Source organism: Panthera leo, chromosome D1 (assembly GCF_018350215.1).
Source record: "Panthera leo isolate Ple1 chromosome D1, P.leo_Ple1_pat1.1, whole genome shotgun sequence".
In the NCBI taxonomy this organism is placed as follows: Eukaryota; Metazoa; Chordata; class Mammalia; order Carnivora; family Felidae; genus Panthera; species Panthera leo.
In genome coordinates, this window is record NC_056688.1 from 32682126 (window position 1) to 32709604 (window position 27479).

Here is a 27479-nt window from a genome sequence, read left to right on the forward strand (position 1 = left end):
ATTTTCTTTAAATGTTTCATAGAATTCATTGGCCATCAGGTCCTGGACTTTTGTTTGTTAGGAGCTTTTTAGATCACTTATTCAGTTTCATTGCTAGTAATGTCTGTTTTACTTTCCTTTTCTTCCTGATTCAGTTTGGGAGATTGTTTATGTTTCCAGATATTTATCGATTTCTACTAGGTTGTACAATTTGTTAGCATATAATTTTTTGTAGCAGTCTTATACTCTGTTGTATTTCCCTGGTGTCAATTGTTATTTCTCCTCTTTTATTTCTGCTTCTATTTATTTAAATACTCTCTCTTTTTCCTTGATGATTCTGGATAAAGTTTTATAAATTTTGTTTACTTTTCTAAAAATAAGCTCTTAGTTTCATTGATCTTTACTCTTGTTTGTTTTGTTTTTTAGTCTGATTTTTTTTTTTATTCTGCTACAATCTTTATTATTTCTTTCCTTCTACTAGCGTAGGGATCTGTTTGTTCTTCTTTTTCTAGTTCCTTCAATTGTAAGGTTGTGTTGTTTACTTGTAATTTTTCTTGTTTCTTGAGGTAAGCCTGTATTGCTATAAACTTTCCTCTTAGAACTGCTTTACATGCATCCCAAAGATTTTGGGTCATTCTGTTTTCATTTTCATTTCTCTCCATGTATTGTTTTTATTTCCTCTGTGATTTTTTGGTTGCCCTATAAATTGTTTAGCCTCCATGTGTTTGTGTTCTTTCCAGTTTTATCTTGTTACTGATTTCTAGTTCTATATTATTGTGGTCATAAAAGACACTTGATATTTCAGTCTTTTCAAATTTATTGAGAATTGTTTTGTGGTCTAACATGTGATCTCTTCTGGAGAATATTCCATGTGTATGTGAAAAGTATGTGTATTCTGCTGTGTTTGGGTGGACTGTTCTGTGTATATCTATTAGGTCCATCTGGGCTGTGTGTCATTCAGAATCACTATTTCTGTGTTAATTTTATGCCTGAATGATCTATCCATTGATGTAAAGGGGATACTATGTCCCCTAATGTTATTGTATTGCTGTTAATCTCTTCGAGTCTGCTAATATTTGCTTTATATATTTAGGTGCTTCTATGTTGGGTGAATAGATATTTACAGTTTTTGTATCTTCTCACTGAATGGATTCCTTTATTGAAATGTAGTGTCCTTTTTGTTTTGAAGTCTATTTTGTCTGATATAAATATTGCTGTCCTTTTTTTTCCGACTCCTTTTGCATGATACATGTTTTTCCCTCTTTCCACTCAAAAAATTTCCTTCAGCATTTCTTATAAGGTTAGTTTTGTGTGATGAACTCCTTTGACTTATGTTTGTCTGTGAAACACTTTATCTCTCCTTCAATTCTGAATTATAATCTACCAGTAGAATATTCTTGATAGTAGGTCTTTTTCTTTCACTACTTTGAATACATCACGTCATTCCCTTCTGTCTTGCAAAGTTTCTATTTGAAAATCAACTTATAGCCTTATGGAGTTTCCCTCACATGCAACTGTTTTCTGTTTCTGCTTTTAAAATTTTGCTTTACCATTAATTTTTTACCATTATAATTACCTATCTTGGTGTGGTCTTCTTTAGGTTCATCTTGTTAGGGGATCTCTGTTTTCTTGGACTTGGATGTATTTTTTTGCTCAGATTAAGGTGATTTTCAGCTATTATTTATTGAAGTAACTTTTCTGCCCTTTTTATTCTCTCATTTCCTTTAGTGATTATTATAATGCAAATATTATCACTCCTGATAATGCCACTGAGTTTCCTTAACCTCTTCTCATTTTTTATTCCTTTTTCCCTTTCTTGTTAAGCCTGGTTGCTTTCCATTACACTGTCTTCCAGATCTCTGATGTGTTATTCTGCATCCTCCAATCTGTTGTTGATTTCCTCTAGTGTATTTTTTATTTCAGTTATGAATTCTTTATTTATGACTATTTCTTTTTGTATTTTCCATCTCTTTGTTGAAGATCTAACAAATCATCTACACTCTTCTCAAGTCCAGTGAGTATGTTTGTGGCCAATAATTGAATTATTTATCAGACATATTGGTTATTTTCATTTCATTTAGATGTTTTGCTGTGCTTTTGTCTTGTTCCTTCATTTGGAAGATATTTCTCTATGTCGTAATTTTTCCTCTCTGTGTTTGTTTATGTGTATTAGGTAGGTCACGTATGTTTTCTGGTATTAAGTAATGGCCTTGTGAAGAAGAGGTCCTGTGGTACCCTATAGTATAAACCATCCTGGTCACCAAAACCAAGTGCTCCAGGGATGCCCCTGTAAGAGCTGTGTATACCCTACTGTTGTGGATGATTTGCAGTTACTTTCAGCCCAACCAGCTGCAATGACCTGCTGTGGGCACACTGGACAGGGTTCGGTCTTCGATCTTTGATGGTCTTGTCTGAGGTCATAATGGGCTTATTAGTGGATGGAGCCAGCAGTCAGACCAAATGTCTACAATTAGCCACTCTGACACAGTTTCAGGTATATGAGGGGTAAGGCTTGTTTCCTGTGCAGGTAGCCAAGAGGCTGGGCTGCTAGGACTGTGGACATGCTGGTATATGAAGTTATCTTCCTTCTGCTTCCCAGAGCCAGATGGATTGATGGATGCCTACTGAGGCAGGTGGGGTTAGGTGGAGTGAGTCTCTACAGGGAAACTCAGCAGTTGAGTACACAGTTTTAACAAGGTAGATGGAGAATATTTGCACTAGTTCCCACAAGGATGGGCTTTAAGCCCACTGATTTTTAAAGCTCTTCATGTTAAACCATGCTGATATTGAAAGCCCAATGTTATATGGACTCATCTTCCTGGCACAGGTGCCCAATGCAGGTGGTGCCTAGTGTGGGGTCAGATCCTCTTGCTTTTCCATGCTTGTGATGTCCCTCCCATTTGTGTCAATACCACGAAATATTTAGTAACAGCTGTGTTTCCACTCCTCCTACACTTTTCTTTTTTTTTTTTTTAATTTTTTTTAATGTTTATTTATTTTTGATATAGAGAGAGACAGAGCATGAATGGGGGAGGGTTAGAGAGAGAGGAAAACACAGAATCTGAAGCAGGCTCCAGGCTCTGAGCTGTCAGCACAGATCCCGATGCGGGGCTTGAACTCACGGACCAGGAGATCATGACCTGAGCCGAAGTCATGACACTTAACCGACTGAGCCACCCAGGTGCCCCCCTCCTACACTTTTCAATGTGCCCTCCTCTCCACGAACAACTGTGGAAGTTCTGTTCTGCCAGTCTTCAGATCATTTTCAGAGTTAGTTGAATAAATATAGCTGTTATCTTGGTATATCTGGAGGACAAAGTGAGTCCAGGATCCTCCTAACCCATCCATCATCTTATATTACTCTCAACACATTCCTAAAGGAATGAAACCCAAAACAAGATTCGGTATTTACTGAAAATTATGTTTTAAGTAATGTAGGCTGTAGTATTAGTTTTTGGAAGGCAATCCTGTCAGAATATTTACCAATACTGAGCTTAGTCTTTACTAAAAGCCATTTGTCTTTTCATGTTGCTGCAAAACTTCATAATCCTCCATTGGATACTGGTGTAAATATCTCACACCACACCAACCTGCCAAATGGCAGTGTAATTATTTTTTTAAGTTTATTTATTTTGAGGGTGTGTGAGAAAGAGAGCATGCAAGTGGAGTAGGGGCAGAGAGAGAGGAAGAGAGAGTCCCAAGCAGGCCTCATGCTGTCAACACACACCCAACACAGGGCTCAAATCCACAAACCATGAGATCATGACCTGATCCAAAACGAGGGGTCGGATGCTTGACTGAGCCACCCAGGTGGCCCTGGTGTAATTAATTATTTAATCCAAATCTGAGACCTAACATTTTATTTATTCAATTTCATCTTATTAGATTGATGCTAAAACCTCCTAAACTATAATTCTAATTATAGAATTATAATTCTAATTTCTGTTAAGAAAAATAACAGTTTGCTGAAAGATTTGGATGATATATATTTATATGATCTTTTCTTTTTTTCTTTTGTGTAGGTCGAAAGTTTAAAAAGTTCAATAAAGTCAGAGTTATGAGAGCATTGGATGCCGTTGCTCTCCCACAGCCTGTGGGCATTCCAAATGAAAGCCAAGCCCTAAGCCAGAGAATCGCTTTTTCACCAAATCAAGACATACAGTTGATCCCCCCATTGATTAACCTGCTAATGAGCATTGAACCAGATGTGATCTATGCAGGACATGACAACACCAAACCTGATACCTCCAGTTCTTTGCTGACAAGTCTTAATCAACTAGGCGAGAGACAACTTCTTTCAGTAGTCAAGTGGTCTAAATCATTGCCAGGTAATAATAATTTGTATATAATAGCATGAAATGGAAATTTTACCATATTTGTTGTACTAGGAAAACTGTTAAGGCCTGTTCAGTAAATTAAGTATTGTCTAAACAGCATGTTATAGTATGTATTTCAGCAGTGTGAAATACTTATCTAGGATCCTAAATAATATGTTGCTTGTCTAGGACCCTACTGTGTGCTATGGAAATACAATAGTCATAGATAATACTTTGAGTCTTGATGATTCAAGAATTACGTGATTGAAACAATTAAGGAAGAGCATAAGTTTGTATGTTAAAGCACAGATGTTATAGTAGTTCAGAGAAAGACAAATTGAACATCTTCTTAAAAGTGTGTCTTCCATTCTAAGTGCTAATTTAACCAAATTTAACAAACTTCAAATGGTTGAAAATAAAACTGGATGTTTCTATTCATATAATATGTCAAAACAGTATTCAGAGTACAGTGGGGTGCTTAAAGTTAATTAAGAAACATAACTGATAAACATATGTAAATAATTTGGACATAGAGAAATGAATTTCTTCCAGTCACTATTTTCTCTAATTTATACTCAGACAAAGCAGATAACAGAATTTGGGTTGTACCATCATGAAGGGATTTAAGTCACTTTATTTAATAACTAGTTTGCTTCCTTAGCACAGCTCCATATGAGCCTAGAGGTTGAAGGAATTACAAGGATGCATTTTTCACTTGGCTAAATCTGAGACTGCAGAGCCAGGAGAACACATGGGTAGCCATTACTTGTGGAAGCATTAATCCCATAAGTAAAAATAAAGCAGTTTTTTAAATTACAATCTCTTCACACCAAAAATATCCTTATGCTTTTTTAGACCAGTTTATTTTACCAGTATCTAATCAAGAATTGAACATATGCCATTTTGGTCTACAAGTAAATTCAACAGCCTTTTTTAAAGAATTTTTTTCTCAATTTGCCTTAATATATTTCTGTTATTATTTTACCTGAAATGTTTGAAATACTTGTTATTGAAAATCCAAGGTTATGTGAAACAGAAAGAAATATAGGTTCCTGTTTGTTGAATCTTTTAAAAAATACACTTTGATAAAAATTAATAAAATTCACTATTCTAATGGAGATAAAGTAATTTTATAGAAAATTCCAAATAACCAGGTTCTTATTAGCTCCATTGTTACTGAAAGTCTTGGACAGGTAATTTTTTTCTGTTAGAAAACTTCTGAATTTTTAAAACTTGCTGTAAAGTGGTTATCAAATTTGATAGATCTCTATTAAATTATTGCAATAGCATTGATCTTCTTCTGTTTAAAAATATGAGTAATATGTGTTTAACTTTTCTTAGTTTTTATATTATTTGGAAAAGTGATTTCTTTGATTTTGATTGATACAGTTTGTATTTTTTGCATTTTGGAGGTTCTTTACTATTTAAAAACATTCTACTATCAATTGGCAAATTTAGAAAATAACCAGTTATAGCTTAAAAGATAATTTATTCACTTTGGGTAAAAGCTAGTGTACATTTTAAGTTGAAACACTTCTCTGTGAAGCTATTTCATCCTCACATTTCCAAAAACAGTGAGAGAAAATTTTTACACTGAATTTAGTGGCAACTTTTTTAATAATTCCAAAATGTAATTTGTGTGTAAGTAAAAAAGAATGATGGCATCTACCAGTATTACAGGTACTGTTTCTATTACCTGTAACAATAAGGGAAGCTTATTTGATAATCTATTTTGATAATTTCGATTAGCAAATGATTGTGTGGCCTGTGCTCTTTTAAACTATATTTGCATGGTCTACATAGTGTATGAATGATGAAAATGGTCAGTGAACCATATATATTGATCTTTTTGAAAGGACTCACGTATATAAAGTAATCTGGTATCATTGGCTACTCAATACCTTTCAGTAGACTTTTAGCCAGAATAGTTTTTATTCATTTGATTCACTCAGTAAGTGTCTATAGCATGCTGTATGCATGATGTAACAATTAAACAGTAATGTTAGAAAGAAAAGCCAAAAGTCTGAGCTCATAGTGTGAACACATTTGGATGCAACATATCCTAGCATTTGGTGATCAATTTTTCATGAGAGAAACTTATTTTATCCATTCACTCACATGTTAACTTGGTTAAATGAGGTCTGTTAATAAGTCAGGATGTCAGTTTACTTATTTACAGTGCAAGAATGATGCTGCTAGTAAAACATGTTGGCAGATCAGGTGATTCTTTCACAATAGGAAAGAGTATTTTGGAAGTCAGATTAAGATCAAATGTAAAACAACAACAACAACAACAACAACAACAACAAAAGTAACAGTATGCCTAAGGGCTCCATGGTGTATATCTACAGGTCCCTGAGAGAATGCTTGTTGCCTGGTCAGGGCTTCCTCATTTTTTCTTTATTTGTGCTCTTCTATTTTCTTGGACCCATGAAGGTAATTGCATCCTATCCAACATCTCTCTCATATGTCAGAGATATCATTGCTCCTATGTAATGGAGACTTGCAAGATGCTTTAGCTTCATGGTAACACATTTAAAATATCTCTTAAGATATATTACATCTGACATATTGTATCAGTTATGTGAATGATTTTACATTGACATTTAGCCGTAACATCAGTGGGTAATATTTTCTTATTTGGAACTTGAAGCAACACAATATTTGCAAATTTTAGAAAAATGAACAAGACAGAGGTCAGGAGGATAGAAGAATAGGAGAATCTTGAGCTCACCTCGTCCCAGAGACACGCCGAAATAACAGCTGTATCTGTGAAACTAACTCTGAAAATGATGTGAATGTTGGCAGAACAAACCTTCCACAATTAATCATGGAGAGGAGACTACATTGAAAAGAAGAAAAGGGGCAGGGACATGGTTGGGAACCAAAGGCCCGTAAGACTAACCACAAATGGAAGGGACACCGTAGCATGGTGAAGCAACAGGATCAGACCCTACACCAGGCACCTGCAGCACTGGGGATGTGCACTGGGAAGACAAGTCCTCCTAACATCTGACTTTGAAAACCAACGGAGCTTAACTTGGCAAGCTTTGAAAATCTGGAGGGCCTAACTCTGGGTACATTGAAAACCAGTGGACTTAGCTTCAGGGAGACCAAAGGGGCATAGGAAACTGGGCCCTCCTCTACTTAAAGAGCTAGCATAGTAAGTAACCCTACTGACTCAACACAACATATAGCGCAGTTTGAATAGTGCCTGGAATATACATGGAGAGTTATTGACTAATCTTAGAACATGGGCTGGAGGGACATGCATCAATAGGAAATTTCCTCAGGAACAAAAGTGTTGGCAGACATCATTTCTCTTCCCCTCCCCCAACCTAGCTGGACACTTGTGGATATCAACAGGAACACCTGCTATCTTGCCAGCACCATGCACCCCAAGTCACGTTTCCATGCAAACCCACTTCATCTCTTCCACTTCAGCAGGCATTCCTCAAAAGGAGCTCCTGCCCTTATATACTGTGCAAACAGCCCAGCAGGGACCAATGCCATTCCTAAGTCACTCCTGCCCTGGGGATAGCAGGGAATAACCCTCAACACCAGCACATGGGCACTTCCAGTAGCTGAGCATTTTAGCTGGCCACTCAAAGAGAGCCCCCTGTTTACTGTGCCTGTTGCTGTGACAGCCATCCTGGATGGAAAATTTGATCTGACTGCCAGCCCCAACTACCAACAAAAGCTACTCAGGGGGCCACGTAAGGAGAGTACTCTGCCAATTGGTGTGTACATAGTTGCAGAAAACAGAGTACTGACAGCTAGCCTGACTGCCAACACCAACTGTCGAGAAACCCATGATTATCTCAGATATGCCTTACAAAAGCACAGGGACCAAACCCTGTCCTGTGAAACCACAGCAGGTAAAGCCAGTCATTGCAGCTAACTGGACTGAAAGTTCAGTCAGCTAGTGGATTAGCCACAACAGCAGTGCTCACACAGCCAATATCCAGGAGACACCCCGGGAGCACATGGTTCTGGTGAACAGGGGACATTGACTACCAGGCACCACAAAACCTCTTCTTCACAAGACCACTACTTTTAATACCAGGAAACATAGCTGTCCATCTACCTATAAACAAACAGAGTTAGCCAAAATGGGGCAGAAGACTATGTCCCAAATGAAAGAACTGGACAAAATCATAGTAAAAGATCTAAATGAAATAGAAATAATATGCCTGATAAATAATTCAAAGTAATGGTCATAAAGATATTCACTGGACTTAAAAAAATAGTGGTGGATCTCAATGAGACCTTCAACAAAGAATTATAAAATAAACAAAAAAACAGTCAGAAATGAATAATACAATTACTGAAATAAAAGTATACAGGAGAACTAACAGCAGATTAGAGAATGCTGAACAAATCAGCATCTGGATGACAGAGTAATGGAAAGCAAACAAGATGAACTTAAAAAAGAAAAACTGAATCATAAAAATTAAAGCATGGTTAAGGGAACTCAGTAACATCATTAAGTATAATAACATTCATGTTATAGGGGGTACAGAAGGAGAAAATAGAGAAAAGAGGAAAGAAACTTATTTGAAGAATTAAAAGCTGAAAACTTCCCTTCCCAGACAAGGAAATAGCATTCAAGTCCAGGAAGCATAGAGAGCCCCTAAGAAGATGAACACATGGAGGTCCACACCAAGGTAGATAATAATTAAAGTGGCAAAAAGTAATGAGAAAGGAAAAAATTTAAAGCAACAAGACAAAACAGTTACATACAAGGGAAATCAGTTGTATTTCTATACACTTATAATGAAATAGCAGAAAGAGAAATTAAGAAAACATAACCATTTACAACTGCATCAAAAACAATAAAATATCTGAGTAAACTTAACCAAGTAATATGAAAGACCTGTACTCTGAAATCTATAAAATATCAGTGAGGGAAATTGAAGACAACACAAACAAATGGAAAGATATTCCATGATCAAGGATTGGAAGAGCTGATATTGTTAAAATGTCCATATTACACAAAGCAATATTCAGATTTAATTCAATCCCTATTAAAATACCAACAACGGGGCACCTGGGTGGCTCAGTGGGTTGAGCGTCCGACTTCGGCTCAGGTCATGATCTCACGGTTCGTGAGTTCGAGCCCCGCATTGGGCTCTGTGCTGACAGCTCGGAGCCTGGAGCCTTCTTCACATTCTGTGTCTCCCTCTCTCTCTGCCCCTTCCCTGCTCATGCTCTGTCTCTGTCTCAAAAGTAAATAAACATTTAAAAAATAAATAAATAAAATAAAGGGGCGCCTGGGTGGTGCAGTCAGTTAAGCGTCCGACTTCAGCCAGGTCACGATCTCGCGGTCCGTGAGTTCGAGCCCCGCGTCAGGCTCTGGGCTGATGGCTCGGAGCCTGGAGCCTGTTTCCGATTGTGTCTCCCTCTCTCTCTGCCCCTCCCCCGTTCATGCTCTGTCTCTCTCTGTCCCAAAAATAAATAAAAAACGTTGAAAAAAAAATTTTAAAAATAAATAAATAAATAAATTAAAATACCAACAGCATTTTCCACAGCACTTGAACAAACAATCCTAAAATTTGTACGGAGCCACAAGAACCCAAAGAGCCAAAGCAATCTTGAAAAAGAACAAGGCCGAAGGTCACAATCCCAGACTTCAAGAAATACTACGAAGTTGTAGCAATCTAAACAGTGTGGTACTGCCATAGAATCAGACCTATAGATCAAAGGAGCAGAATAGAAAACCCAGAAGTAAACCCACAACTATATGGCCAATTAATCTTCAACAAAGGGGAAAGAATTTCCAATGGGAAAAAGACACTCTTTTCAACAAATGGATTGGGAAAACTGGATAGCAACACGCAAAAGAAAGAAACTAGATCAGTTTTCATACTATACACAAAAATAAATTCAAAATGGAGGAAAGACCTAAATGTAGACCCGAAACCATAAAAATCCTAGAAGAGAGCACAGGCAGTAATTTCTCTGAGAGGAGCTGTAACATCATCTTCCTAGATATGTCTCCTGAGGCATGGGAAACAAAAGCAAAAATAAACTATTGGGACTACCTCAAAATAAAAAGCTTCTGCAGTGCAAAAGAAACAACTAACAAAACTAAAAGTCTGCTGAATGGGAGAAGATATTTGCAAATGGCATATCTAATAAAGTTTTAGTATCCAAAGTGTATAAAGAACTTATGCAACTCAACACCAAAAAAAAAAAGCCTAATTTAAAAATGGACAAAAGACATGAACAGGCATTTCTCCAAAGAAGACATATAGATAGCCAATAGACACATGAAAAGATGCTCAACATCACTCATCTTTGAGGAAATGTAAATCAAAACCACAATGAGATATCACCTCGCACCTGTCAGAATGGCCAGAATGAAAAAGATAATAAATAACAAATATTGGCAAAGATACAGAGAAAAAGGAACCCTTGTGCACTGTTGGTGGGCATGTAAATTTGTGCAATTACACCAATTTATGGAAGTTCCTCAAAAAGTTGGAAATATCATATGATCCAGTCATCGAAATTCTGGACATTTATCCAAAAAATACAAGACATCAATTCAAAAGGATATATGTTTATTGCAGCACTATTTATAATAGCCAAATTATAGAAGTAGTCCAAGTGTCCATTAACAGATGAATGGATAAAGAAGATACAGTTCTCTCTCTCTCTCTCTCTCTCTCTCTCTCTCTCTCTCTCACACACACACACACACACACACACACACACAGAAATACTATTCAGCCATAAAAAAGAATGAAATCTTGCTATTTGCAACAACACAGATGGAGTTAGTATTATGCTAAGTGAAATAAGTCAGTCAGAGAAAGACAAATTACCATATGATCTCACTCATATGTGGAAGTTAAGAAACAAAACAAATAAGAAAAGGGGGAAAAAGACACAAACCAAGAAACAGACTCTTCACTATAGAGAACAAACTGATGGTTACCAGCAGGGAGGTGGGCAGGGGAACGGGTGAAACAGGTGATGGGGACTAAAGAGTACATTTCTCATGATGAGCACTGAGTAACATATGGAATTGTTGAATCACTGTATGGTACAGCTGAACACTACTGGAGTTAAAATAAAACTTAAAATGAAAACACTAATTGAAAAGATACATGCACCCCTGTGTTTACTGCAGCATTATTCATAGAAAAGATATGGAAGCAACCCAAGTGCTTATTAATAAATGAATGGATAAAGAAGATGTGGTATAAATATATAATGGAATATTACCAGTGATTTAAAAAGTGAGATCATACCATTTGAAACAAAACCTTCAGGCGGACATGTTTCTCTCAATTTACACATTTTGTTTCCTTTTTGGATTTGTTCTTCCATTCACACCGTAAATTTGGCATTTCCTGAGTTCCATCTTCTACTCCAGTAGTTTCTCATCCTACACAGACTGGATGAGCCCATTTATCTAGTGTACCTAAAAGGTATTAAGCCAGAGAAAGACATAACATATGATTTCACTTAGATGTGGAATTTTAAAAAAGGAAGAAATAAAGACACCAAAAAAAAAAAAAGACTTAAATACAGAGAACAAATTGGTGGTTGCCAGAGAGGAGTGAGGGGGGGATGTATGAAATAGATACAAGAGTCTAAAAGATACAAACTTGCAGTTATGAAATAAGTCATGGAGATGAAAAGTATACTGTAGAGAGTAAAGTCATTAATAATGTAAAACATTGTTTGGTTGCAGGTGGTGACTACACCTGCAACAGTGTAGTTATGAGCACTGTGTAATTTATAGAAATGTTGAATCATTATGTTGTACACCTGAAACTAATACAACACTGTATGTTAGTTATAGTTAATTTTTTTAATGAACAAGACATATTCCTTCTGTTAAGGAATTTTCAATCCAGTGGAATAAATAAGATACACAAACAACTATAGTGGTATGTGAAAGTGACATAAGATACAGATATAAAGAAAAGAGAGACAGAAGACATTTTTATCTTCAGGGACTAGAGAAAGGCTTCAGAGTCAAGATGTCAGTTACATTGTACCTTGAAGAAGTGAGACTTTGGAATAGTGTGGCTTATGATGTAAAATAAGGAAAGCATGAGGTATGTTTGGTGAATTATTCTCAATCTTTTCTATTCATAACACAAAAAAATGTTATCATACCTTCCTCCACAGCATAGTAATGATAACATTTAATACCTGCTAATTGAGAAAATACAATTATATATATGGTTTTCAAACACTACTACAGTATTGGCCTCCTGGGGGGCTCATCAGCCAAGTATTAAGAAGCCACTGACAATAAATTTACGTTGGAGAGAGTAGTAGAAGGAAATTTAGAGTCATAGTTATGATTTGATCAAGGAGGGTCTTGAAAGTCAGGGTACGCTTTGGAAATTAAATTAATAAGTCCTCATTGCCAATTCAGGTTCACCTTGAAATATTCTTTATCCTATATATCAATACATTGTAGCAGACTTTATGTGACAGAGGGGTTTGGGGAAAATATTGGCTTTTTAGAAATTTTGTCCTGATTTTTCTGTTTATTTTGTGAAAAAATCTATTAGGGCTAATACTTTAACATTTTTAAATATTGCATTTTTGAAAACATATCTTGCTCCTTAATCTCAGTTGGCCAGACTACTTGCAATTAACAGTATCAGAAGACTGCAACAGTCTTTGCCTTATTTTCTGCCTTGAAGCATGCCAAAATATCTTTGAGTCAGGGACAGCCATTGCATATGTGACAAAGGATTTTTTCTTTCATCTCAATTAAAATAAATAAATCAACTTACTCCCCGCCCCCACAAGTGGTGGGAAAGAAATGAGATTAGCCTATGAGTAAAGTCAAGGTTTGAGAATACTGTTATAAAGCCTTTCAAAAAATGATTTTTCTAACATCCTATTCCACTGAAATTAATATTGTTGATGTCAACAAATTTTTTTTTATCAAATCTAATGAATACTTTCAGCCATTACCATGTTTTGCATGCCTCTGGAGACACTAATGAAATAACCATTTCTGGCTGATACTCATACTTTGGCATTTATCATTTCCCTTGAGGTGGATATGTTTTTTACAAATTTTGTTTCCTTTGTGGATTTGTTCTTCCATTCACACCATAAACTTGGCATTTCCTGAGTTCCATCTTCTACTCCAGTAGTTTCTCATTCTGCACAGGCTGGATGAGCCCATTCATAGCCTTGTCTTCAACTAACACTATATTCTGATGACTCCTAAATACATACTATAAACCCAGACCCTGTAATGAACTATTGGACCACCTATTTCAACTATTTATATATTTCCACATGGATGCATTTCCAAGTCAATATGACCTTCTACTCCATAAACCTAAAACCTGTATCTTGAAATGGTGCCTCAGACAGAATCTTGGGTATCCTGAGCTCACTTTTCTCCTTCACCTCCTATCCATTTAGTTATCAAATTTTGTCAACTCTATTTATTAAATATAGGATTCATTATACATGCTACATCCACTGCTACTGTCATGATTCAGTTTAGGTCCTTGCCCTTTTTTCCTAGATTTCAGTTGTAGCTCTTTGACTAACCCGATTACCAGTTTCACCCTGCCCCCAAACAATCCTTTTCTGCCATCAGAATCATCTTTCTAAAAACAATTATAATCAATTATATCATTCCTTTTTCTTTCCATAACAAAGTCCAAACTTATTAGCCTTAACATTCAAGAATCTTTTGTGATTTGGCTCCTGAATTTACAATGTTATCTCTCATTCTTCCTCTTCAAGCAACTCTAAAGTTCCCACAATGCTCTTTGTTTAATATCCTGCCTTCTTACATATTGTTTCTCTACCTGAAGATTCTTCCCTTTTCCCACATTTCCCCCGTGCTGGTCTCTAACTAGCCCTCAGGATTCTAATCATCTGCCACTTGAAGTGTTCCCTGAGCCTTCCCAGACTGAGCCAAAGGCCACTTTGCTCTACCACATCACTCTTGCCTTTATCAACCATACTACTATCACTCTGAATTATAATTATGTTCTCATTTTTTTTTCTGTCTCCAGACTGCAAATATTAGTCTTTCTAGTCTCTATGCCTAATTGCAACCATAAAGCTTCATCCCAAAGGGGTGCTTAAAGGGTATTTATAGAAATTTGAATTACAGAATTGATATAAAAGGAACTATGCTACTTTAAATCATTAGCCATCAAGTCCTTATTCATTAAAAACAATCATATATCTGTTGGTGATTATACTTACAGTGCTGTAGCTTTTCTATGCTCCTCAAAGTTCATTCATACTTTGTGTCAGAATGTGCTGAGGCATTTAATGCTCTGCCTTTGTTGTGGATAAAATGTTTCAATGCAAGACAGCTTTTACAGGAGCACAATCTATATATTTTACCAAAACCCTGGAAGTAACACAGGAGAATTTAGAAGATCATACATGTCATGTATTACCACATAGTTTTTTTTTTTAATCATTAAAGATTGAACAGCTTGTAACAGGGCTTTTGTCAGAAACTATCAGGTCAAGTCACTTAAAAGGAAAGGGTATTTTTCTTTACTACTTGTTAAACACAATTAAGAATCATCCATCACTTCTCTATGTGTAGTTTCTTATTTTGATCATCACTGCAAATGTACTGACTTTACCTGATCATTATCATCAATGGGAATTTGATCTCAGTGTTCCCTTCTTTGTTTCAGTATAAAGTAATGAATGATATTACAGTTAATGGGGGGGGGGGAATTATACTTCTGTACCAAGCATGTTCAAGTCAATTTAACAGTGTACATTTATCACAGGTAAGCCCTCTAAAAGGTGGCTATTTTAAAAAGCTGTTTTCTGAGTTCTTTTTCATCCTGTTAAATGGAAATAATACACTTTCTGCTATAAATATTGGTAATTTCAAAAGTTTTAAGTTATTTCAGCAAGATTTGCCTTTTATATTATAATCTACTAAAAATCTTCCTTTATTTTTACTTCTTAGTAATTTATTTTTACTTCTTAGTAATCCCAGAATGCAAAATAAGAAAAATAAGCAACTTCTACAAAATAAAGGGCAGGATAAAGTAGACATAAACCTGTAAATATAAGTGGAATCTGTTTTTTAAAAAGAACAAATTATTTAACTGTTATGATGTAAAAATTTTCAAATTAGAGATTAACATCTCTAAGGCCTAGAGTGAAAAAAATGTAGCATAGTAACTCAAATATTTAAGTAGTATTAAACACTTTTTTAAAAAAGTTATGGAACTAAGAAAGGAATAAAGAATAAAAATATGTTCCTGAAGATGATAGTGAAAAATTTGTTAATGTTTTAATACATGTGACTAATTGAACCTAATTTCTATGAGACTGTATATATATATATATATATATATATATATATATATATATATATTATATATATATATATGTTATTATATATATTATATATATATATTGTATATATATATATATGTTATATATATAATAACATATATATAAAATATATAGTCTGGAAAAATAAATACATATATGAAATATGTTGTTCTGGAAAATGTATATTCCAGATAGAACACTTGCTTTTGCTTTGAATTTTGTTGCTATTAATAATATTTACCCTTTAATGTTATCACATAGGTTCCATAAAATATAAATAAATATATAAGTATATATTTATAGATATTAAGTGTATAATATATAATAAAATATCTATTAATATGTAATATATCACAAATATATTAGCAAATTTATGTATGTTAATAAATAAGTATGAATACATACATATACAGTTATTTTTATATATTTACTAATATATAAAATGCCTTCTGGATCTTATTGTTTTAATATTAGAGATATCCCATCAGACTGATCGGTGGTCTTCTTAAAGCCATTTCTCCATCAGCAATTCTATTACAGGATCCATTGGTAGAATAATAATAAGCATCTTACTAGTGCTCCAAAATATGCATAATTATCCCATTTGAGTGTCATAGCCACTCTGTGAACTAACTTTCTTTATCATTTTGATTTTACTTATGAAGAAATATAGATATAGTAATATTAACTGACTTAAACAAGCTGGCATTCAGTAAGTGGTAGAGCCAAAACTGGAACTCGAGCCTTCTCTCCAGAACTCCTAATTTAAGGAGATAGACCAGCAATAGGAAGATCTACATATGTGTCCCTTTAAAGAGTTTTGCTTTGCAAAAAATTTAGGAAAACTTATTAATCTCTTATGAAATGATTTTAAATTCATAAAAGAATTACCCATTTTCATAAAGCCTATAAAATATTATTTATAAGCACTCTTTCTTTGCATTTCTTTAGTTTCTATAGGTCTATTGTATTAAAAGTGATTCATAATTGTTTTGAAAGAGAAATAATATATAGACATGAACTTGAAGATACATGTATGTCATATGAAAATAAAGAATTATGAAAATTGCATGCCACATTTTTCTTGGTTAGTTGTTTAGGGAGTTTTTCTGCACCTGAATAAATCAGGATGTAAGCAAAAAAAAGCCAACTCTGTTAATTTTAGCAAACACTTCTGGCTATCAGAAACAGAACACAAAGAAAAAATAATTTCCTAGAAGGACCCCAGAAATTCAGTGAATACAAACTGGAATAAGTTTGGAAAATAGGCAGAAACCAAGCTGTCCCTGCAGAAACAAAAAAAAAACAAACATCACAAATGCCCCCACTGGATTCTTCCCTCACTGGGTACCACTGCCATCCAACCACTGCCATCCAGAATAGAGCCTAACCATACATTTGTCTTTGTTTTACTTTTTTTTTTTATTCAAAGTCTAGGTAGTATGTGTTCAGTGGGTCAAATCCAGATCACAAGCTCAGGGAAGTAGAGTCCTTAGCCAGTTTCACTGGGGACACTTGCTCTCACCAAAATACAACCAATGGGAAACTCTATCCACCTAGAGGAAGAAAGGAAGACTGAGAGGGAGGGAAGACAGAAAGTTAGTTACTAAAGAGTTGACACCCCTCACCACCACCCCCCAAAAAAAGAGGCAGATGTCTACTGTGGCATTCCTAATTATGAATTTGCATGAGAGTTGTTTTTGGTTGTGTGAGGCTAAGATTTTATAGAAGGGAATAGCAGTCTTCTATTCACAGGAAGATGGGACTATCAGGAGTGTATGGAGAAAAGATAACCTTCTTTTCTACCTGCCTTGAGATGATTCACAGAATCAGGAAATACATTTGTTTTATCCTGTAAGGAATCAAGTTTTGTTTGGGTTTTACTTTTGAAATACGTCATTTGTAAGTAGATTTCAACAAATTCTTAGGCAGAACAGATGTTATTAAAGTAGCTTTGTGGAAAATAGTTGATGTTCCCACCAAAACACTTGATTTTTATGTACCTTTAATAAAAGATTTCATCTACTCTCATTGTTTCCGCATACTCAAAAACAAAGAATTTCCAAGTTCATACTTATAGTTCATCTATCCATATTTATTTTTAAAATTTTTACTGTTTATTATTAAAGTTTTTTAATTTTTTTAATATTTTAATGTTTGTTTTTTTAATGTTTTAATGTTTTTTTTGAGAGAGAGCACAAGCGAAAGAGGAGCGGAGACAGAGGGAGACACAGAATCTGAAATAGGCTCCATGCTCCAAGCTGTCAGCACAGAGCCTGTCACCTTGCTCAAACTCACAAACCTCAAGATCATGACCTGAGCTGAAGTCAGATGGTCAACTGACTGAGCCACCCAAAGCCCCTCTATATTTCTAATTCATTTGTTTAACTGCTATCTAGACATTTCAAAAGTCGCTCCAACATATCAAAACTTAAGATTTTGTCCCTAGCCTATTTCTTCTCTATTTTGTCTCAGTAATGCTGTTTTCCTCCACCATTCCTGCAAAAATACTGAAATATCTACTAGGCTCCTTCTTTCTCCTACCTATATACAATCAGTTGCCAAATCTCTTGGATTTTACCCTTTAAATATTTCCCTGATGTACTCCCTCCTCTGTATTCCTACCCGTTGGCTTATCTCAGACTTTTATCATCTCTCATCTGGCCTTTGGCAATAGCTCCCAACTTTTTTCTGTAACTCCAGACTTATTCCCTTGAATATGTCTTCCACATGGCTACCAAGGATGCCTCCACAACACAAATAAGGCTATTGTTGCTCCTTAATAGATATATCTGACCACAGCCTCCATCTCCAAATTTACCTCTTTGCCTCTCCTTTAAGTTCATCAGCGCTGGGCTGGTGATCTTCTGCAAAGCAGGCAAAAAGAATTGAAAAGAGATGAAAAGAAGGTTTTGACCACTTAAGTCAATGCATTTGCCCTCTCCCTGCTGTCTTCCCTCTGCCACCAACACCAGAGAAGGATACACTCTCTCTTTTTCTCTCCCTAAACCTTTTAAACCACATGATAGTTTAAAGTGAGACTGGATTAAGTTCCAAAAAACAAAAGTGACCATAAACTATGGAATCTACCTAAGACATAATTAAAGGATGTTAAATAAAAATAAAGCACGATTGAAAGCAGTGGTTTTACAAAATAAAACCAGTTTTTTTTTAAAGTCCAAAGACTCAAGATTCTTTAACAAACTGATTATACTCTGCTTGAGCATGATCTCTTTGGGAGTTTTTCCTGACCTGCTTCCCAATTCCTGGTGCACATAAGTATGTGCTTGTCTCTCCTGTCAACTTATGAGTTTCTTTTAAGGGTAAGGGTTGGGTCTTTCATTTTCCTAACCCCGCCATTTTAACACAGTGCCTAACAGACAAGTGATTCTCAATAAATGAATATTGTATGTGTCAATGATGGATGACTGTCAATCAGTGAATTCCCAGAAATGCTAAAACATAGTGACCATTTTTAATGACTTCCAATGTTATTCCTTTTTAATTTCTCAGGTATTATTTATTAATATTTCCTCATTTGTAGTATAAAATATATTAAAATTAAAAACAACATATTACCCTACTTACATCTATTTTCAAATTTATATGTATTTTCAGCATTTTAACACAAGTGATTTTGGGGATCATTTTATTTTTTAATTTGTTTTGTAGGTTTTAGAAATTTACATATTGATGACCAGATAACTCTCATCCAGTATTCTTGGATGAGCTTAATGGTGTTTGGACTAGGATGGAGATCTTATAAACATGTCAGTGGGCAGATGCTATATTTTGCACCTGATCTAATACTAAATGAGTAAGTAGTAACTTGATTTTTGTTCTTATTATTGCAGTGTATATGTAGGATAATCTTAGAAATTACATTTCAATAGATGATTATACTATTGGTATCCTAAATAAAAGAATTTTCCTGAAAACTTTATCAGAATTATCTCAGGATATAGCTTGATATAACAAAATTAATAAAATTGTTATCATTATATTAGTAATTTGATATTTGGAGTTTTCCCCTTTTGTTTCAATGTGTCAAGAAACATACTTAAAGATAAAATGAAATTTTTAGTTTACCAAATTAAAATTTTATACCTTTGTACTGATGAAGATAATTATGTAAATTAGAAATAATTTTGCTTGAAAATATTGACTTACCTTCAGAAAATAAAGACATTATCTCTCCTCCTAGAGGAAAAATCACTAATAATTTATTTTAGAAATTAAAAGATAAATATTTCAATTTTCTTGGCTGTATTTAAATTACTATAATTAATTTTCTATGTATAACCTTAAACTGAATAAGAATCTTTTCGTGGAAATACTTATACCATTCTAATGATGAATGCTGACTCAGAATTTTATAGCATATAAGTTACTTGTATAAGTCTTTATAGTAATGGATAATTTTCATATATTTTAATTCCATTTTGCCCTATAATCCCTTGAAATAGGTAAGGAATCAGCATCCTACATTTTACAGTTCAGGAAATAAGCTCAGAGGAATTGCATATCCTGCCAAAGAATCTGAGTGGCAGGATTAATGTTAGTTCTTCTGAGTCAAAATCTAGTTTTCTTTTCACTATTTGTGTTAGCCGCATGTGACTAATGTAGATATTGCAGAACACATGGTTGAGAAAATACCTTTAAAAAATGTCCCCAACCTTCAGAATTAGTGTTTGGCCTTGTCAATTGTTTAATCCTTTGTAATGTTCTCTTTTCTTGATCACCATACATTTCCCCTAGAATAGTTCACAGCATAACTGTTCTACACTGAATACTCTCAACTGAATACACTGAACTATTCTATACTCTTCAATTTCTGTGAACTGAATCCATTCTCCCATTGGATTACATGTAAAATTTTATATATTTTTAACAGAAAAAAATCATAAATAAATGATTTCCTCAGCTCCACATTCTCAACTCCTTAGGTTTTTAAAATATAATAATAAAAGTGAGAAGCAACATGTGTATTTAATATGATTTTCTAACTTTAAAATTTCTTAACTTCAAAAAATTCAGCATTGTGAATGATTTACTTTATTGGTTTATTTTGCTTAAACTTCAAAATATTGAGTGTGTTTACAAAAAGACATTTTTAATAATATATAAATTACCAAATGCCATTTTCTCTGGTAAATCACACAAACTGGCTAAGACACCATGTGTATGTTTTTTCCTTCTTGCTTTCTCTTGTGTGTGTTGTGTGTGATATAAGACAGAGGATGAAGGAATCATCATTCTATTCACTATGCCTCACCATGTGGCAGATTCCACAGGAGTTTGTCAAGCTTCAAGTTAGCCAAGAAGAGTTCCTGTGTATGAAAGTATTGCTACTTCTTAATACAAGTGAGTGACTACAAGCAATTTTTATAAGATATTTACTTTCTTAATTTTTAATTCAATGGGAAAGTCTCAAATAACAATATGATCATATCCTTATACATGAGGTATAAATCTTAGATTGTGACTGCAAAGGAGAACCACCTAATATACTGTCATAGACATTAATAAACTTACTTCACACTTGTCAGGTTTTACATGAGAGTAAAATAGTCCACAAGTTCAGCCAATTATATATATTTTTTCAGATAAAACATGATTAAATGACATTTTCATATTCACCTAATTAAGTTTATGAACTAGATAATATTACATAAACACAAACGATCTTCCTTCCACTCCCACTCCATAAAGGACTTACTATATAAAATACACAATTTTGTTTGGAACTATTCTCTTAATATCAGAATAGGCTGTTATAACATATATCTACAAAGATCAGTGGCATAACACAATAGTTTATTTGTCACTCATATTCACAGTCCAGTGGGTTAGGAAGAAAACCCACATTCCTTCCGTCTAGGGACTCCACTCTTACATAGCAGCTTGGAGTCCTCCATTTAATCTGAATAGAAGGTAAGCACCTAGTGATAAAAGATATGGAAGTGAGGCCTGAGAGTGTTATATGTCACTTTTACCCACATTCCATGACCCATATTAACTGTAGGAGAGGCTAGAAAATGCACTTTAGCTATACACCCCAAAGAAACATGAAACATAGATTGGTCACCAGAAGGACAGGCAAATATCCATCTCACTCTCTCATACACAAAGAACACACATACCTCTGCCTCAGTGGATTCCCAAAGATCTGGGTGAGAAAATTTTTAAAAACTGCTTTCACTTTCCACCTTTTTCTGTGTCCTTGGAACATGCACAGGTAGGCTCAGCCTTTGAATTTCTGAACTGATCCTTCTGTCACTCATAGTGATTTGAAAGAGAACCACTGAGAGCTAAGACCTTAGGTAGAAGGTGAGCCAAGGGTCTTTCTCAGTAGCATCTTTTCAAGTACTTCTTTCTAATAGCACAAATCTCAAATAGTGGAGGGGTGGGGGTATACATCAGGAGAAAAGGCACAAAAAGCACTAATGCCTTAAAAAGAAAGTTTTCCTCATGAAAATTTATGAAAACACAAGGACAAATACAGGATCTAAGGATCCATAGCCCTATCCCCCTACCTTGAAAACACTATTTTGAACAGAGGCCCTCAAGTCTAATTTGATAAAATATCATAAAGGGGACTAAAGTATTGATATGGAACTAGCCAAGAGAGTCAACTAAAATAAACTTAATATTACAGTATTTAACCCCTTTCTTGACAGTAATGAATCCTATAGCAGTTATGTTATAGATAATCCTAGATTTCCCAAATTAGTTGATATTATTAACATAATTCTATATTATAGATAGGCTACATTGTGCTGGAGGTCCAAACAGCCCTAAAATCTCAGTAGCTTAACAAAAAAAATGTTAAGTATATACTCTTCCCGCTATATGTCCAATGCAGATCAACAGGGAGGCTCTGCTCATTGTTGTCCCTCAGGTGCCCAGGTACATGGGAGCTATATCTTGACATGCATTTCTCCAATCACTAGAGCATTGGTAAGGAAGGAAGTGGTGAGGAAAGGAAGTGACATACCTATAACTTCCATTCACACACCATAGAAAGCAAGATTCTTGGCCACTTGCAGCTTCAACAAAAGGGAAACAGCAATATTTACTGAATAGTATTTATGATTTCTACAAATTCTAATAAAAATCATAATGGGATTTTTGAGGAGAGACTTGGCAAAGTTTTTGGGAAGTCATATTTAAATCTTAAAAACTAAGTACATAAGTATTACAAAAATTTTGAAGTGGAGACGAGAGTTAGAAATCTACACTAATTAACACAGCATGGGAGAATAGATATACTGAATTGTTAGTAAAGTCAGACTTGTATATATTAGAACTTAATGTACTGTAGTGGAAACATCACAAATCAATGAGTATGGAGCAAATAGATATTGTTAGGAAAAATCAGTTTTATGTTTGAGGAAAACTCAGTTTGGATATTTAGCTCAAGTTATATCCTAAAATAAATACCAGATAATTGAGTTATATGTTCACACTTTAAAAGTTAAAAACACACTGTAAGGAATACAAATGATTTTGAGATTTCAAATAAGGAATACCTTTTTAAAAATAAATGCAATTTATTTGGAGAGTTGACAAAAGAAAAGTTCAATGATTTGATACATAAGTATTTAAACCTCCAATGTGCCACTAAAAATTAAAATAAAATCTCCCAAGGAAGTATGACAAGTTGAACACACCACTGTTCACTCTAAAACTACACTAAAATATTACCAAAGTGATTTTTTAAGAACTAAAAGAGAATGAGAAGCTCAATAGCTATGACATTCTACAAGCCAGCAAACAGAACTAATTTAGCATACCTGAGAAAGTTGGATTCTAGGCCAGAAGTAAGAAAAACCAAGAGGTTTAATTTGAAATATCAAATCTTTGGCATGGTTCTCAGTTGGTGACAACAATGATTTTTTGAGATGAGAGTGAAGGTAGAGTTAAAAACACAAAGCTCTTTTTAAAATCTGGGTCCAAAAATCATTTAACCACAAAATTTTCCCTCTCCAACTCAGGCAGAGACCTTAGGTTATCCTCCTGAAGAGGATATAACAGAGGGTAAATGAACTGATGAAACTGTAGGCACTGTTGAGGGTGAGGGGTCTTATAATGACAACAGATTAATTATATACCAAATGTTGAGACACCGTCCTCCTGCATACTCTTACCCACCATCTCTCAGAACATTGTCTTCCAGGTTTATATCCTCTAGACAGGAGAATGAAAGACTCTTCTCTGCAGAATCTGTTAATAGCAGGTGTTTCTCTTTGAAATTGCTCAGCCATTTTGCCCTGAACTAAAGCTAACAGTCAATAAGTGCTACCCACTGAAACAGAACTATGAATCAGCCTTTTAGTTTTGCACTCTTGAATATAAATAACCAAGGCATCTGAGGGAGGCCTTGACATCAAAGACAAAGACAAAACAGAAAGAAAAAAAACAAATTTGGAGAAAACAGAGATGATATAGGAAGATGAAAACCTCAAAAAAAAATTTAAAAATCATCCCTTTTTAGAAAGATAATAGAACATATTGCACCCAAGAAACAACTATTTGGAAACAGAATTTACAGTACAGGCATTGGTAGACAAAGTTAGAAAACCTCTCAAAAATAGAGCAAAGCCCCAAAAAATATAGAAAATCAGAATCAAGGAGGCCCAATACCCACTTAGTTGGAGGACTAGAAAGAGTGAACAGGAAAATACATAGGAGGAGAAATCATAAAGGAAATAGTCTTTTCAACAAAAGGTATTTGGAAAACTTCATTTAAAAATAAAAGAAGCTGGACTCTTATTAACTTAAAATATATCAAGACATAAATCTAAGAGATAAAACTATGAAACTATTAAAAGAAAACATAGGAGTGCCTGGGTAGCCCAGTCAGTTAAACGTCCGACTCTTGACTTTGGCTCAGGGCATGATTTTGAGGTTCATGAGTTTGAGCACCACATCAGGAATTCTTGCCTGGGAGTCTCTGTCTCCTGTCTCTCTGCCCCTCCCCCACTCATGGTCGCTCTCTCTCGCTCTCTCAAAAATAAATGAACTTTAAAAAAAATAAAATAGAGGAAAAGCTTCATGATGTTGACTTTGGCAATGATTTCTTGGATTTGCCACCCAAAACACTGGAATTAAAAGAAAAAACAGATAAATGGACTTCATCAAATTTAAAACTTTGGTGCGTCAAAGGTCACAATCAACAGAATAATAAGGCAACCCACTTTATGGGAGAAAAAAATTGGAAATCATGTATCTGATAAAGAAAAAGTATTAACATCCAGAATATGTAAAAAATTACAATTTAACAATTAAAAAATTTTAATGGGCAAAGGCTTAGACATTTCTCCTATGAAGGTATACAGATAGAAATTAAGGAACAACATCATTAGGGAAATACAAATCAAAACCACAGTGAGATGCCACTTCACACACCCATTAAGATGATTATTTACTGTCACTAAAACAAAAAGTTCTACTAGAAATCATAATATATACTATGTGACTCAACTGTAGTAGGATTTTACATGACTAATAAATACTGAATATTTATATGACTAATATTACGAAAATGATATTAGGAAGATGAGAAATAGGATGTTGTGTGTGTGTGTGTGTGTGTGTGTACACATGTGCGTGCACTAATGATGTGGAGATGATGGTAGATCTGAAAGATGGAAATAGAGTTACAGCCTCATTTTCCGTAGTGGAAAATCAAAAGTTAAAAATAAAAAAATCAAGAATCAACACTACAGGGCAAGATGGTAGAGCAGAATGCAAGTTCTCAGCTTGTTTAATCCTTGAAATGCAGCTAGATCAGCACCAAACCATTTTGCATACCTAGGACATTGATCTGAGGATTAACCCAACAGTCTGCATAACTTGAGCCACAGAACTCAGCAGGTACTCTGCAGAGAGGTAAACTGGGGGAGAGAAAAGCTGTGGAGGGCAGGGAGCTGTTTTTGTGGACAGAAGACAGAGAAGGGTGGTGGTGGGGGAATGTGGCACACCAGGGGAGTGCAGAAAATGCACTCCCCCAAAAGTAGCTGGAGGGAAAGAGTGAAAGCACAAGGGACTGGACAAGAAATCTGTTCCCCAAAACCCCTGATGGGGAGAAAGTTAAGGGTTTCAATACCATTAGGATTCTATAAACAGTGGAGCACAGAGTCGGAAATTCCAGAGCTCAGTACCTGGTGGTGCTCTGGTGAGGAAAGAGGGCAAATCCCCAGGAGCAGGCAGCAGGGTCTGAGGGGCCCTTGTGTCATAAGGGACAATCAGCAGTTCCCCTGATTGGAGAGAATTTGGTAGAGGCCATACAGCTTACCCACAAGCAAAGATCCCAGAAGACCCCAGAGAGCAGCCACGTTTGATGGTATTGGGACAAAGATGCCAGGCGGTGAAACCTGGCACCAGCTGTGTGTTATGATTTGTCATAGCCTCTGAACCTCTGCCACTGCCCAATTGCACAAATGTTTTCTAGGGCAAGCCGGCACCTGGCCACTGCTCAGCAAGACCCTCCCCCAGAGACTAAGTGTGGGTCCAAGCCACAGGGTTCTCTGAAGTGAGGGATCTTGAAACACTGTCCATCTCAGATAAAACTATGGAGGGAGGTGCCACCTGGCAGGCTGATGGCTTGGACACAGGCTGGAGGTGGGGTGTGGATGGAAGTCTGAGAAAAAGGAGGGGTGCTTCATTGTGGGTCAGTGAGAGTGTAAAGTTCCTATGCCAGAGACTAGGAAGCTGGGTGAAGCCATTTCCACCTCTCCTGCACACACACATACATGTACATGCACGTGAGCACCACCCAGATCGACCCCAGTAAACTAAACAGCGCCACCTAGTGGAGAATGAAACCATTACACCAAGCCCTGCCCAGCAGAGTCCTCCAAGCACATCCCCTAGAAGACCAACACAAGTCTCTCTGCCTGCTTAGTGTACAGACCATATAGAGTGCTTCATAGTTTGAGTTCCCAGGGAAACTGGATATAACTTCATTCAGGTTTCATTCTGTTTGCTGGTTCATCTATTCATTTTTTATTTTGTTTTTCTTTTTACTTCTATTTTTGTTTAATTTGGGGTTTTTTTTCTTTCTTTTTTTTTTTGGACACAGAAAGAGGAAAACTTATTTTTATTTTCGTTTAAAAACTTTAAATTTTTTTACTATGTTTTTCATTGTTTGTAAATTTTTTATTCTATTTCACTTTATTTCATTTTATTCTACTTTATTCTATTCTTTTTTAATTTTAAAATTTTTTAGTATATTTTTTCTTTTTTCCTTTTCTTTCCATTATTTCCCTTTTTTCTCTATTCTATCAAGCTTCTTTCAACAAGCAGATGAAAACACATCTAGGATTTAGCTTCTTTTATTTTATTTTTTTGTGTTTTTTAATTTTTATTTTTTTATTAATTTTGTTATTCCTCCAAGATGACAAAACAAAGGAATTCACCACAAAAGAAAGAACAGTAAGAAATGACAGCCAGGATAGAATAATAAACACAGATAGAAGCAAGATTTCCGAACTAGAATTTAGAACCACGATAATAAGAAGCTAGCTGCAGTTGAAAAAGCATAGAATCCCTTTCTGCATAGATCAAAGAAGTAAAATCTAGTCAGGAGAAGTTAAAAATGCTAACACGTAGGGGCGCCTGGGTGCCTCAGTTGGTTAAGCGTCCAACTTTGGCTCAGGTCATGATCTCGCAGTTTGTGAGTTCAAGCCCCGCGTCAGGCTCTGTGCTGACAGCTTAGAGCTTGGAATCTGCTTCAGATTTTGTGTCTTCCTCTCCCTCTGCCCCTCCCCTGCTCATGCTCTGTCTCTCTCCGTCTCTCAATAATAAATTAACGTTAAAAAAATTTTAAAAATGTTACAACCTAGATGCAGTCTCAAA

The 27479-nt window shown here is 35.2% G+C and overlaps 1 protein-coding gene across 3 annotated transcripts in view; it reads left to right on the plus strand.

The window, feature by feature from the left end:
* The window catches only part of PGR (progesterone receptor), a 104816-nt gene that overhangs the window by 65843 nt on the left and 11494 nt on the right, over positions 1-27479 (plus strand). For all 3 annotated transcript variants that reach the window (XM_042904222.1, XM_042904223.1, XM_042904224.1), the window contains 3 exons: positions 4002-4307; positions 19290-19434; positions 20851-20981. In XM_042904222.1, the coding sequence (XP_042760156.1) occupies positions 4002-4307; positions 19290-19434; positions 20851-20981 (582 nt within the window). The remainder of the gene's footprint in view (positions 1-4001; positions 4308-19289; positions 19435-20850; positions 20982-27479) is intronic.